General features: G+C 38.2%; 1 protein-coding gene across 19 annotated transcripts in view; it reads right to left on the reverse strand.

The window, feature by feature from the left end:
* Positions 1-15,506, reverse strand: part of ZEB1 (zinc finger E-box binding homeobox 1) — a 305,104-nt gene that overhangs the window by 82,198 nt on the left and 207,400 nt on the right. For 17 of the 19 annotated variants that reach the window (XM_036351381.1, XM_036351358.1, XM_036351339.1 and 14 more), the window contains one exon: positions 11,544-11,744. In XM_036351381.1, the coding sequence (XP_036207274.1) occupies positions 11,544-11,744 (201 nt within the window). Of the gene's footprint in view, positions 1-8,999; positions 9,139-11,543; positions 11,745-15,506 lie in introns of those variants that run through there. The other 2 variants (XM_036351494.1, XM_036351488.1) reach the window with 2 other exon arrangements.

The raw sequence follows: 15,506 nt of genomic DNA on the forward strand, positions 1-15,506 counted from the left end.
CCCTCATACACTGCTGGTGGGAATGCAGAATGGTGCAGCCTCTGTGGAAAACAGTATGGAGTTTCCCCAAAAAATTAAAAATGGAACTTCCATTTGACCCAGTAATCCCACTCCTAGGAATATATCTCAAAAAATCAGAAACATCTATCAGAAAGAACATATGCATTTCTATGTTCACAGCAGTACAATTTACAATAGCCAAGATTTGGATACAGTTGAAGTGCCCATCAGCAGATGAGTAGATTAAAAAACTATGGTACATTTACACAATGGAATACTACACAGCTGTAAAAAAGAAAGAACTCTTACCACTTGCAACAGGATGAATGGACCTGGAGTGTATTATGCTAAGAGAAATAAGCCAGCCAGAGAAAGATAAGTATCACATGATCTCACTCATTTCTGGAATATAATGAACAACATAAACTAATGAACAAAAATACATTCAAAGACACAGAATAATCAAACTGCCCTTCAAACCTTAGAGGGAAGGCAGGGGAGGTTGGACGGGGGTGGGTTAAGAGATCAACCAAAGAACTTGTATGCATATAAGCATAATCAATGGACACAGACAATGTGGGGGCGGTGAAGTTCAGGGCTGGGGAGTGTGGCAGGCTGGGTGAGGACAATGGGGGAAAAGGGACATATGTAATACTTACAGCAATAAAATATAAAAGAATTACTAACCTTGATATTCATGAGTTTAAATTAATTTACTGAGGACACTGGTCCAATATTCTACTTTGTTGCCTTAGATTACTGGGCAGTGCTACTGAACTGTGCACATTTCCATACAGATATTTTAAACTCCAGCAATGAAAAAGGATATTTTTTACCTGGTGGAATGCCAGAATTATCTTTATTTGTGGTTTTCAGTGGTTGAGACTGATTTTTTACTTGAGTAAAAATCATTTATCAAAGAAACAGTTTTGTGTTTACTGGTTTGTTCTACTTGGTCAGGCAAAATTGTTTTGAACACATACCGATATATGTAATTTTTATTTTTAAACTAGAGGCCCAGTGCACAAAATCTGTGCATTGATAGGGTCCCTAGTGGCTGCTGGCTGCCGGTTGGGGACTCCCTCCCTTCCCCCTGCCAGCCATGCCCCATGGTTGAACCCGATGACCTCCCGGTGGAGAGGACAGTTTGCATACTATGCTTTTATTATATAGGATTAGGTGTAGAAAACTCTAGAATTAGCCCTTTATATAGCTTTAGAAATGTTTATTTATTAAAGAAATGTATCTTTAAATGGAGAGTTCTTCCTTCCTTCCTGATGTTCCAAGATTCATTCTTTTATCTTTTCCTTTTGTTTATGATCACAAAACAGTTGTCAGCATTTTTATCATTAAGTATGCATATAATGTCTGTGCTATATTTTACATAGACACACTTCATTAGATCAAGGAAGTACCCGCTGTTTCTAGTTTGCTACCTTTTATGTTATCCAATCCTAGATATTGAATTTTACTAAGATTTTTTTGTGTCTGCTGAGATGAATATTTGATTATTCTCCTTAAGTTTGTTAAACTGTATTTTAAAAATTGGTTTAAATGTTATTTTGACCTTACATTCCATATATATCTATATCTATATCTATATCTATATCTAATCTATATCTATATCTATATATATGTATATATATATGGAATATATACATGTATGGAATATATATATATGGAATATATATATATAGAATATATATATATATATATATATACATACACACACACACACACACACACACACACACACACACACACAGAGGCAGGGGTGGGCAAAATAGGTTTACAGTCATGAGTACACAAAATAAAGCTTATTTTGTATTATTATTTATTATTATATTATTTGTATTATAATTGTAAAGGTACTTTTGCTCACCCCTGTAATAATATATAGATAATACTTTTTTTGTAATTTTTGTGTCTGTGTTCTGAATGAGTCTGTAATTTTGCTTTTTTTATGCTTATCTGATTTGGTACTAAGATTATGGCAGCCTCTTTAAAAGTTGAGGAATATTCCTTCTTATATTTATCTTTGGAAGAGCTTTTTAAAATTGGGATTCTTAGTTCCCTCAACTTAGCAGTGGTGTCATCTGGATTAGAGTTTCTCTTTGTAGATGAAAAAATAATATACACACACATATATACATATACAAATTTTCATATAGACAATGTTACTGTTTTTTTCCTTTTGGTGTACAATCTATGAATTTTAATACAGCTATAGATTCATGTAACTACCACCAAAATCAGGGCTCAGAACAATTATATCATTCTCCCAAACTCCCCAGGCCTATCTCTTAGTCACACTCTAGCCCCTGGCAACCAGTTTGTTATCTAGCACATAGTTTGTCTTTTTAAAATGTTATATACATGGAAGAAAGTCCTGCTCCATAGGGGTGTTTCCTGCACAGAAGCTCTTATACTGTAGTAGCAGCTGGTCTTCACAGCCAATTGGCCTGGAGGTCAACTCCTCCCAGTGACACTTACAGCAATCAAGGATCAACAGCAACATGACAGTGCACACTGCCCACACAGGGGCAGACCTGGAGTGCCCAGCTCAGGAGGCTGAGCCACTGGGCCCTACAGGATACCTGCTATACAAGGCCACTCTACCAATTCCAGGAGACATAGTACCTTTACTTAATACATAGAAACAAATACAAGGAAGCAGCTAAAATGTGGAGACAAAGAAACATGTCACATATGAAAGAAATGGAAGCAAGCAAACTACTGGATACAGAGTTCAAAACCATGGTTATAAGGTTATTCAAGGATCTTCAAGAGACTTTTAAGGAGCTTAGTGAGCATGTCAAAGACATAAAAGAGGACCAGTCAGAAATTAAGCATACACTAACTGAAATAAAGAATAATTTACAGGGATTAAACAGTAGAGTAGAGGATTCTGAGAATCAAATCAACAATTTGGAATATGAGGAAGCAAAAAAACACTCAATTAGAATAGAAAAAATAAAAAATATGAAGATAGTGTAAAGAACCTCTGGGACAACTTCAAGCATACCAACATTCGCATTATGGGGGTGGCAGAAGGAGAAGAGGGAGAGCAAGATATTGAAAACCTATTTGAAGAAATAGTGACAGAAATCTTCCCCTACCTGGTGAAAGAAATAGACTTACAAGTCAAGGAAGCACAGAGTCCCAAACAAGAGGAACTGAAAGAGGTCCACACCAAGACACATCATAATTAAAATGCCAAGATAAAGATAAAGAGCGAATCTTAAAAGTAACAAGAGAAAAGCAGTTAGTTAGCTACAAGGGAGTACCCACATGACTGTCAGTTGATTTCTCAACAGAAACTTTTCAGGCCAGAAGGGAGTGGCAAGAAATATTCAAACTGATGAATAGTAAGGACTACAACCCAGATTACTCTACCCAGCAAAGCTCTCATTTTGAAGTGAGGGTCAGATAAAGAGCTTCACAGACAAGAAAAAGCTATAAGAGTTCATCACTATCAAACCAGTATTACATGAAATGTTGAAACGTATCCTTTAAGAAGAGGAAGAGGAAAAGAAAAAGGAAGAGGAAGAGGAAGAGGAGGAAGAAGAAGAGATAGAAGAGATAAAAAAATATGAACAGTAAAATGAAACAAATACATATCTATCAACAACTGAATCTAAAAATAAAAATAAATGAACACAAAATCTAATGACCAAAATAAACTGGTGAACAAAATAGAATCAGAGGCATGAAAGCATGGGACAGACTGACGAATCTCAGAGGGAATGGTGGTGGGTGGGAAAAGATTAACCAAAGATCTTACCTATGGACACAGACAGTAGGATGGTAAAGGCCTGGGGCAGGATGGGTACCAGTGGAGAGGGAGAAATGGGGGAAAAAGGGGGACATCTGTAATACAATCAACAATAAAGATTTAAAAAAATAAAAAATGAAATGTCATATGCATGTAATTATACAGTATGTAACCTTTTGAGACTGACTTCTGTCACTCAGCTTAATGCCTTTGAGATTCATCCATGTTTGTTGCTTTTTTTTATTGCTGCATAGTATTCCATTGCATGAATGCCCTATATTTTAATTTTCCTTTCACCTGTTGAAGGGCAATGGGTTGTTTCCAGTATTGGGAAACTATGAATAGATCTTCTTCAAACATCAGTGCACATTTTGTGTGAAACTTTTTAAATTGATTGATATGAGAGAGAGAGAGAGAGAGAGAGAGAGAGAGAGAGAGAGAGAGAGAGAGAGAGAGATTTGCTGTTTCACTTATGCATTCACTGGTTGAATGTTGTATGTGCCCTGACTGGGGATTGAACCTGCAACCTTGGCCTGTCAGGATGATGCTCTAACCAACTGGGCTACCTGGCCAGGGCTGTTCTTGTTAAACTTTTAAAGAATAAAGTTTTGCCTATTTTGATATTTTATATTGAAGGTTTATTTTCAATTTTATATTACTTACTTTTTTAAACTTTCAAACAGCTCAGTTTTCTAAATTCTTGAGATACTTAGCTCATTAACTTTTAGCCAGAATCCTTTCTAAAATGTGTACTTAAATTTCCTCTAAAAAGCTGTTTTTTTTGCAGATATATGCATCTCTATGTTCATTGCAGCATTATTCATGGTAGCAAAGACATGGAAATAACTTGTGTCCTTTCAAAGAGGATTGGATAAAGAAGATGTGGTACATATATACAATGGAATACTACTCAGTCATAAGAAAATATGAAATACTTCCATTTGCAATACTATGGATGGACCTTGAGAAAATTATGCTAAGTGAAATAAGTCAGTAAGAAAAGCTGCAAGCCATATGATTTCAATAATATGTGGGATATAAGACTGAAAAATCATACACAAAGACAACAGTATGGTGGTTATGAGGGAAGAGTGGTGAGGGGTAGGAAAGGGTAAAGGGGGTTGAATACATAGTGATGGAAAATGATTTGACTTTGGGTGGTGGGCGCACAATGCAAGACACAGATTATGTATCATAGAAATGTACACTTGAAACCTATATAATCGTATTAACCAATGCCACCCCAATAAATTTAATTTAAAAAGCACCATATAATCTGTTTTAACCATAAATGCAATATATCATTCATTATAAAATTTCTTCATTTTCATTATGATTTCTGCATTGACCCATGAACATGCATTCAAAATGTGTTTCTTAAAATTTCCAAACTTAGTTTTTATTTTATCATTTTCTAGCTTAATTGTATTATGTTCAAGGAACATGTTCTGTATAATTTTATCCTTTACAATTTGTTAAGATTTGCTTTATTCCCCTGCCTATGCTCAAGTTTTATAAATGCTCCACAGTTGAAAAAACCATTTACATTGAAATTACTATACACTTTACTCATATTTTCAAATCTTCTATATCCTCATTGATTTTGTGTGATTATGCTATCAATGTCTAATCATGGTGTGTTAATTCTTCCACAGATTTATCTTTTTCTCTTCGTATATTGCCTATTTTTCCTTAATATATTTTAGGCCCTATTATTAAGTACAAATACATTTAAAATAATATCTTATTAGTAATTTTAATCTTTCATCATTATAATGCTTTTGTCCTTAAAGTTGACATCACCTGAAATTAATTTTAGCTATATATATTTTTTGCTTAGCATTTTCATGAGAAATACTATGTGATCTTTTCTCTTTACTATATATATTGGCCATTTTCTCTGCTCTTCCATCTCAGACCTCCTATCAAAGATTTCTTTCATCATGCCTAAAACATATCCTTTAGAATTTCCTTTTAGTAAGGGTCTACTATTAACAAATTTTCTGTTTACATTGCCTGAAACTTGTCTGAAATAATTACCTTATTTCATCTTTTTTCTTTAAAAATATTTTTGCTAAGTATAGAATTCTGTATTGAGAGACATCATTTTATTATGTCTGGTCTCCATTGTTATTGAGAATTTTGCTGTCACTCTAACTGCCACTCTCTCTATCACAATCTGACTTCTTGAATTTGCTTTTAAGTTTTTCTTTTTGTCTTGAATGTTCTATTTTACCATAATGTGATTGGGGGTGGACTTATTTATCCTTCTTGAGATTGTTGAGTTTCTCAATTTGTGATCTGGTGTCCTTCACTGGTTCTGAAAAAATCTCAGCCATTATCTCTCAAATATTGCTGTTTCCTTCTGCTCTCTTTTCCTAGAATTAAGACAAATATTGGAGGAGAAACCAAGATGGCGGCATAGGTAAACACCAGAAATTGCTGCCTCGCACAACCACTTCAAAAATACAACTAAAAGACAAAATGGACATCATCAAGAACCACAGGAAGGCTGGCTGAGTGGAAATTCTACAACTAGAAGGAAGAGAAAAGCACACTGAGGCTCAGAGGAGGTGCAGAAGTAAAGTGCAGAGGTACGGAGGTGCACGTGGAAAGGGCTGGCAACTGAGGACGTGGTTGTCTTTTTCAATTGGGAGGGAGTTTCAAGCTCCCGACTGCTCTGAACTCCAGTTCTGGGTGAGTCTCTGGAGACCCAGACTCATACAGGGAGAAACTGGACTGTCTGGCATTGGTCGGAACTCGAGGGCGGCTTTCTCTCAGAGGTGCTTCAGTGATTACCGGGACACTGAGATGTGGGGCCTCTTAGGGCAGGACTGAGGAGCAGCCATAGCTGCTTCCTCCACCCTGATGATCCCCTGAGACCCTGCCCCACCCAAGTGGTGCGCAGAGGCTTTTGCACATGAAGACCTGGCCCTTTGCAATCTGAAAATTACCTAACAAACTGCAGCTGGGTCAGAGAGACCCAGAATTCCAAAAGAAAACCCAAGGCCCCACAGCAGCTTGCATTGCTTCACAGCTGGGCCTCATCTGGGTACCTCCAAACCCCAAACAAAGAAGAGGAATCTGCAGATCTCTCAATAGCTCCTGCTGGGTACCCTCAGGAAGAGGCTAAATTAGCACGTCCTTAGATATCCAAGAGCCAGTGTACCCAGTGGTCAGAGTGGGACCATCCAGATTACAACCCTTCAGATCCATAAGGGACACACTCAGGGGGCAGGCTCAATGAGCACCAAAGCCCCACTGAAGCAAGTCTTGCCCCATAATGGTGTCTCCAGCACACAAGTTCTCCCACTGCAGACACAGCTGATTCTCACAGCCAATTGGCCTGGAGGTCAATTCCTCCCAGTGACAACAACAATCAAGGCATAACTACAACAAGAATGTGCACAAAGCCCACAAGGGGGTGCACCAAGAGTGTCCACCTCAGGTAATTGGGGAGGCTGAGCCACTGGGCCCTATAGCACACCTAGCACAGAAAGCCACTCTATCAACACAGCGAAGCATAAAAAAATGCAGAGATAAAGAAACAGGTCACAAATGACAGAAATGGAGGAAAGCAAATGACTGGATATAGAGTTCAAAACCACACTTCTAAGGTTTTTCAAGAATTTTCTAGAAACCGCCGATAAGTTTAGTGAGACCCTCAAGAAATCTAGTGAGACCCTCGAGGTTATGAAAAAGGACCAACTAGAAATTAAGCATACACTGACTGAAATAAAGAATATTATACAGACTCCCAACAGCAGACTAGAGGATCCCAAGAATCAAGTCAAAGATCTGAAATACGAAGAAGCAAAAAACACCCAACCGGAAAAACAAAAAGAAAAATGAATCCAAAAATATGAAGATAGTGTAAGGAGCCTCTGGGACAGCTTCAAGCATACCAACATCCGAATTATGGGGGTGCCAGAAGAAGAGAGAGAGCAAGATATTGAAAACCTATTTGAAGTAATGCTGACAGAAAACTTTCCCTACCTGGTGAAAGAAATAGACTTACAAGTCCAGGAAGTGCAGAGAACTCCAAACAAAAGGAATCCAAAGTGGACTACACCAAGACACATCATAATTAAAATGCCAAGAGCAAAAGAGAAAGAATCTTAAAAGCAGCAAGAGAAAAACAGTCAGGTACCTACAAGGGAGTACCCATACGACTGTCAGCTGATTTCTCAACAGAAACTATGCAGGCCAGAAGGGAGTGGCAAGAAATATTCAAAGTGATGAATAGCAAGAACTTACAACCAAGATTACTTTACCAGCAAAGCTATCATTCAGAACTGAAGGTCAGATAAAGAGCTTCACAGATAAGAAAAAGCGAAAGGAGTTCATCACCACCAAACCATTATTATATGAAATGCTGAAAGGTATCCTTTAAGAAGAGGAAGAAGAAAAAGGTAAAGATTCAAATTATGAATAACAAATACACATCTATCAATAAGTGAATCTAAAAATCAAGTGAATAAATAATCTGATGAACAGAGTAAACTGGTGAATATAATAGAATTAGGGGCATAGAAAGGGAGTGGACTGACTATTCTCGGGGGGAAAGGGGTGTGGGGGGTGCAGGAAGAGACTGGACAAAAATCGTATACTTATGGATGAGGACAGTGGGGGCGGTAAGGGCAGAGTGTGGTGTGGGAACTGGGTGGAGGGGAGCTATGGGGGGAAATAGAGGAACAACTATAATAATCTGAACAATAAAGATTTAATATAAAAAAACAAAAATAAAAAGGACAGCGAGGGTATTAAGGGGGAAAGCAGACAACAGTATGGTGATTACAAGAGGTAAAAGGGGCGCAGAAGGTAAAGGGTGGATAAATGGTGACAAAAGAGACTTAACTTGGGGTAGTGAACACACAATACAATATACAGGTGATGTATTATAGACCTGTACACTTGGAACCTATCTAATTTTATTAACCAATGTCACCCCAATGAATTCATAATTTTTTTTTTAAGATATTTGGGGGGAAAAAACACCGATTTTCTTCTGAGGCCAAGATAAGCACAATCTCCCTCAGACATTAGACGTCGACAGCCTATTGGGCAGTCCAGTTTCCTTGGTTCATTTTACTGCCGTTTACTGAATGCCGGCCATGTGTCAGACGAATAAGCTATGACACCCCTGACATTCCCAAGCCCGCAGTCCAGGAAGGGAACCCAGACATGTAAACAAACAATTCCAATCTGTGTTGGAGGTACGCACTGTAATTCCAGTGAAAATAAAACCTACAGGCCATAAAGGGGAATATTCTTCAGTGCTGTTCCTGGAGACATTTATATTCACTCCATTGGACAGGGACTATTTTATCACTGATGTATCTCAGGCATAAAAGAAAGTGCGCAGCACCTGTAATGAGTAGATGCCTAATAAATGTTTGGTTTTTGCACTAAAAAAAAAAAAAAAGGCATATATTGGACCTTTTAACTCTATCCTTCATGTTTACTATTCTTTTATTTTCCTATTTCTGCCTCTCTGAGTTGATTTTAGTACAATTTTCCCCACATTTAAATTCATTAATTCTTTCTTCAGCTCTGTTTACTTTGTGGTTAAATCCATCCTTTGAACTTCAATTTCTATTATTTTATTTTTTTATTCTTAGAAGTTTCATTTGATTCCTTTAAAATTTGTCTATTCTTTCTTTAAACATGACAGTCATTTTATAATGTCTCAGATAACTCTAGTAATTAACATCTTTATGATCAGTTTCTGCTTCTTTTATTTTTTATTATTCTCACTCATGTTGGTGCCTTCTTGCTGAGTTTTTTTGGAGACTTCTATAGTGTTAGGAGGAAGGTATTTTCTTCCAAAAGATTTGTATTATCTTCTTGGTACCTATAGGTATTAGCCACAGTTCCAATTTAAAGTCAATCATGGCTTCAGATTTATCAGGCTATCCAATAATGTGAATCTGAGGTACAAATCAATGCAAGACACTTCATGATTACTACTTCTCAGAGACAATTCTCCACTCCCCCAATCCCTAACCAAGGCAATTTTATCTGCTAACTCATGAGAATGGTAGGGATGAGAGATGGTTTGCTTTTAGTTCATCATATAATCCACGTGTAATCCCATACTATGGGAGAATCTATAATTAAACATTTTGATGGTCCAAGGCTTTGTTTCTTCTCAGAGACCTGAAAACCATATCTTATATTGCCTTGATTAGGTAAATGTCTTTAAGGTCAAAGAATCTACTATGCTGTGCTCTGCTAACCTCTATGGGTTCCTGTGTTCACTTAGATTTTGATCTGTTGTTGTCTTACTGTCTAGTTAGCTCTTTAAAGCTTTCAAGAAGATTTATTTATTTTTGAATATAACATCAGGCAATTAGATTGACATTAGTTATTTTCAGTGAGACAGTTCAAATAATCTATCCCAATATATTTTCAGAAAAAGAACCTTTCAAAGATTTTTCATCTTCTTATCTCCATCTATCTCGTTCTCCTTATCATCTCCATTTCCATACAAATCATTTCCTATTGCTTCCATAATAAGACTTTGGCTCAACTACATTGATGGATCAATTTTGGCCACAGACAAGAAATACATAAGAAACCTTTGCTCCCAAAAGTTTTGAGCTCAATATTAAATGTTTAACAGGTTAATATCACTGCCATTAACCAGTTGTGATAATAAATAAGCATATTAACTTCTCTGGGTTCTATTTTCCAGAAACCTGGGAGTTATGTCAGTCCTTCCCTCTTAGTTACTTTCCACATAAAATCAACCAAATCTTTTATGTTCTACCTCCTACATTTCTGTCAAATCTCTCCCCTTTATTCCAAGCCCAATGGCTACTATTTCTTTAGTTCAAGAACTCTTACAATTTCCTAAATTCTCATAGCCTCCTTACTGAAGGCACTGCCTCCTGCCTCTAGACTCACTCCCTCTAAAATTCTTCTCCATATCACTACTAAACTTATTTCTAAAGTAAATATCCATGATGTTATTTTCAAAGCTTCCAGAGATAAGTTCAAATTCCTTGATGTAGCACACAGTGCCCTTCCTATTCTTTCCTTTAATTCCTTGATCTCAATTTCTGCAAACATCATTTGTTCAAATCTTAATGGTTTCATGCATGTTGTATCTTCTGCTTGAAGCACCTTCTATTCCTTGTTTTTAGCTAATTAACCTCTACTGATGTTTTGTATCTCAAGACCGCTGTTTCACTCAGAAACTCTTCTAGGACTTCTCTCTCAAATTTGGGTCTCTCTCTCTCTCTCTCTCTCTCTCTCTCTCTCTCTCACACACACACACACACACACACACACACACACACACGTGTATATATGAAGAATGAGAGGGAGGGAGGAAAAAAGAGACAGGCTGGCTTACAAACACTAAAAATACTCCAATTATTTATTTGTGTTTGAGATTTTTGTATATTAAATTGTTACAATTTCACTGCACCAAAATATATGTTTTTGGTTTTTAAGTAGATTCTTCATTTGAGGTCACGATATGAAATTAAATATAGGTTCAATTATATTGACAGCATATGAAAAGCTTGATTCTCTTAAAAAATCTACTAGAATTCAAAATTATATGCATTATACATTTGGTCATAATAACTTTATTATTCTGCTACATAATCTACTTTTTTTGGTAAATAGAAGGATAACTTCTATTGATTAATAAACAAATAAAGTTCATTTCAAATTTTTCATTTAATTTATATTTTTAGTTAATATATTTTTTAAAGAATAAAGAGAGTAGAATATTACAAAACAAAATTAAACTTGCCATCATCCTCCCAGCAGCTCTTCGCATTCCCTTCCCTTTCGCTCCTCCCTGGTAACACTGTCTGGTCTGTTGGCAGGTCATCTTCTGGCATACCACCTTCACAATCTGCTGCATCTGTAATACTTTCTTCTTCCACAATATGGAGCTTGTCTTCATCATCTGAATCTGAATTTGTTTCTACCACAGTATTATAATTTGTAACTGTAATACAAATAAGAAACAAATAGTCAAAACCAACTAGTGTAAAAATCAGTTTTTACACTTTAGTAAAAATAAATTTTAAAAGTACAACAGATCGTGATTCAATAATATTTCTTGTAGTAGCTACACTTTTTGAATAATTACTATATGTAAAAGTGATTTACAAATAGTAGCTCATTTAATTCTTACAGCAACCTTATGAAATAGAGAACTATCTACCATCTACTACTTATATCCTTGTTTTACAGAAGTAGAAACCAAGACATATGGAAGGTAAGTAACTTGTTCAAGTAAGATGCAACCAAGAAGTGGCAGGGCCAAGATTTGAACTCTAACATTCTGATTTCATAAGCTGTGCTGTTGAATGCTACATTAAGCATGTTATCCTCTCAAATCTCAGTGAGCTTATTCTATATGATACTGTTCATGCACAATTAGGGCTTCAAATCTTTAAAGTATCATAACTTAAGGCAAGACTTATGCTCCTTTATTTAAATAACAATACACAATCAAATTTACCATAAGAAAAAGTATTTTAAAGTTATCAATTAAATTCATGCATTACGGGAGAGAAAGGGGGAAAAAAAGCAGCTTTTCTTTGTTTATATAACTAAGCAATGATTACTTCTAGTTCTTTCCATTTCTTCCTTCAATTTTCCAACCATTCTTGAGAGAATATAATCACCTAAATGCTTAAATGATATGCATATATGTCCTCCTTTTCATATGAATACACCCCCCAAAGAACATAAAAGAAATACAATAAAAAGTATGAATGTACATGTTGAGGTGAGTAAAAAGAACCAAAAATATCCAAAGCTCCTCTTATAGACCTTGGTAAGACCCTTCTGTCCAAAAGACTAGTGGAGTTATTACTCTTTTGCCTACTTGAGGAATTCTTCAATATCTCGTGTCATAAGAAAAATATAAAGTTTTGTGTCATTTATACTTTAGTGTGAATACATTTTCCAGATCTTTCCCCAAGAGCACATCATTGTCTAATATTATTGTAAAAGTAATATATGTTCATTGGAAAAAAGGCCAGACAATAAATAACAAGTAAAATTAGTAAAAGCCCAATGCCCCAATTTTTTTCTTCACCTCTCTCTTTAAAGGTAACAATGACAGCAAATTTCATCAATTAATTTATACACTAAGTAGTATGATACTAATCACTTTATATATCTTATTTAACTGTAATACATATCTCACCTTATACACATATGCATTTTATATTTAATATAAATACTATACATAAATGTCTGTATGTATATTTAATAAACATATATAGAATCATATTATATGCTTTGCCACGTAGTTTTCTGCCACTGAACATATTTTGGAAACTTTTCTATGTGAGTATATGTGGAGCTTTATCTTTTTTTCTGGATGGCTATACAATATTTCACTGTACAGACATAATTTAACTTATCACCTATTCATAAAATTTAGTTTCTTTCTAGTGTTTAAGCATTAGCAACAATGTCATAATAAATTTTCTTATAAATATATCTTTTGTCATTCCTTAAATCCACTTGTCAGTAGGGGTGGAATTGCTGAGTCAAAGGGAAAACTTATTAGATAGATATGGAAACATGGGGAATCCTTGTTCCAGCCACACTATAAGCAGGGAAAATCGTGAAATTGTGTGTGGGTGGGTAAAAGGAATGATTCTCAAAGGATGGTCCACAGTTGGAACAATGGTTTCTTGATGAGCCTTTAACAGAGTAAGATGCAAATACATGTGTATGTGTATATGTTTGTGTGCATATACTAGTATATGTATAAATTTTTAGGAACCGGTCTGGCAAATAATGCACCATGCTATTCACTTTCATTTTTATTTTCAGGATTCCTTATTAGTAACCTACTAAATGATTTACTAAAGTCATTTAGAGTTGCTATGGTATGTATTCATTTATATGCTACATGCATTAGACAATATTTACTCTTTACTGAGGATTAATCAATTCTGTATTCCTTGAGATCTGGCTACCACATTGGCTCATTGGAAAGCTCTCACTATGCATGGATAGTTGAAATTCCTATTTTGTGAAGGAAGATATTAGTGCTTCTTTAGTATCTTGAGTTGACCATCTATCCTATCTAATAATAGACAAACATGGTAATTAACCATACCTCCGACACGCTTCCCATTAGCTAATCAGGGTGATATGTAAATTAACTGCCAACCAAGATGGCAGCCGGCAGCCAGGCAGCTGAAGTGAACAGGAGGCTTGATTGCTCTGTGATGGAGGAAGCCAAGGTTCCCTGCCTGCCGCTGCTGGGCTCTGAGCTGCACTCTAAGCAACTATGTTGCAATTCTAGAAGCTAAACAAACTCCAGAAACCTGCTTTCAGCCAGCCGGGCTTCAGCCAGCAGGACTGCAAGAGTGTTTCAATTATAGAAGCCAAACAAACCCAGATCCCTGCTTTCAGCAGCCGAGGTCTCAGAGCTGGAGCCGAGCCTCAGAGCTAAAGCGGGCTCTCAGCTCCAGTGACAGCCATAGAAGGTAAATCCCAGAATAAAAAAAAGAAAAGAAAAAAAGGAGAGGTTGGGAGCTTCAGTCACCCGCCAGCCTGAAAACGGCCCTCAGCCCCTAACCCAGACTGGCCAGGCACCCCAGTGGGGACCCCCACCCTGAAGCAACAAGATGGTGGCTAATTTGCATTCTGAAGGCGGGTGGCAGGCGGCAAGGCTGTCAGCGGTCCGGGACCCGGATCTGTGACCCTGCCAGGTGGGGGCAGTGCTTGAGGCTGTCCGCGGTCCCGGGACTGGATCTGTGACCCTGCCGGGCAGGGGGCAGCGCTTGAGGCTGTCCGTGGTCCCAGGACCCGGATCCATGATGTGGCGGGCAGGGCGGCAGCGCTTGAGGCTGTCTGTGGTCTGGGACCCGGATCTTTGACTTGGCGGGTGGGGGGCAGTGCTTGAGGCTGTCCGTGGTCCTGGGACCCGGATCCGTGACCCTTCCTGGCGGGGCGGCAGCTTGCACAGGGGCGAATCAGCTGGGGTTGGGCAGGGCAGGACGCCTGGCTTCTGCCCAGCCCCAGTCACTCTGGGCAGGTGAGCAGTACAGAGAGCCTCTGGACAGGGGAGGCAGGCAGGTGGAGGGCGGCCTGTACTCCCTACATGGCGGTGGTGACAGCTGTGAGCGCACCAAGCGGAGCCTGCAGGTTGAGCTGAAGTAGCGCCTGCAGGCCATTAGCGCCCAGGAGTGGCTGCGCAAGATCCGCCTCCTGGCCCAGAAGGTGCAGGATCGCAGGGACAGCCACTGTGGTGGGCCAGACTGACGTCCTCCTGGCCGCACCATGGGGGTTTGCGGATCTGCAAAGCCAGAGGCCTCCAGTGTGCACATCCCTTCCTGGCATACGAACATCTCCCATCACACTGTCACCCTCCCACGCCTGCAACAGTTGCAAACCAAGGCGTGCACAAGTTTCCTCCGCCACTCCACCACCCTTCCATCAACCCAGGATGCCTAACACCCCCAAAGGATGTGCACACATCCCCTCTGATGCGCTCACGTCCTTTGGAGAGTGTCTGGGTGTTCTGGGTGCTGAGGTTGGGCACCTGTGAGATGACAGTGAGAGGGCGGAGTGGTGATGTCCTGTTCCCATGGAGGCCAGTGCAGCTATGAGATCACCTCTGGGGGGTTAATGCAGGTGCTGAGGCAGGAGCAGGTGCAGATAGACACACCTGGTGGGCACGGGCAGCCCTCACTGAGGTGCCTTCGGTCAGCGTTCAAGATCAAGAACCCAGAGG

The sequence above is a fragment of the Myotis myotis genome, unplaced genomic scaffold, assembly GCF_014108235.1.
Source record: "Myotis myotis isolate mMyoMyo1 unplaced genomic scaffold, mMyoMyo1.p scaffold_m19_p_1, whole genome shotgun sequence".
NCBI lineage: Eukaryota > Metazoa > Chordata > Mammalia > Chiroptera > Vespertilionidae > Myotis > Myotis myotis.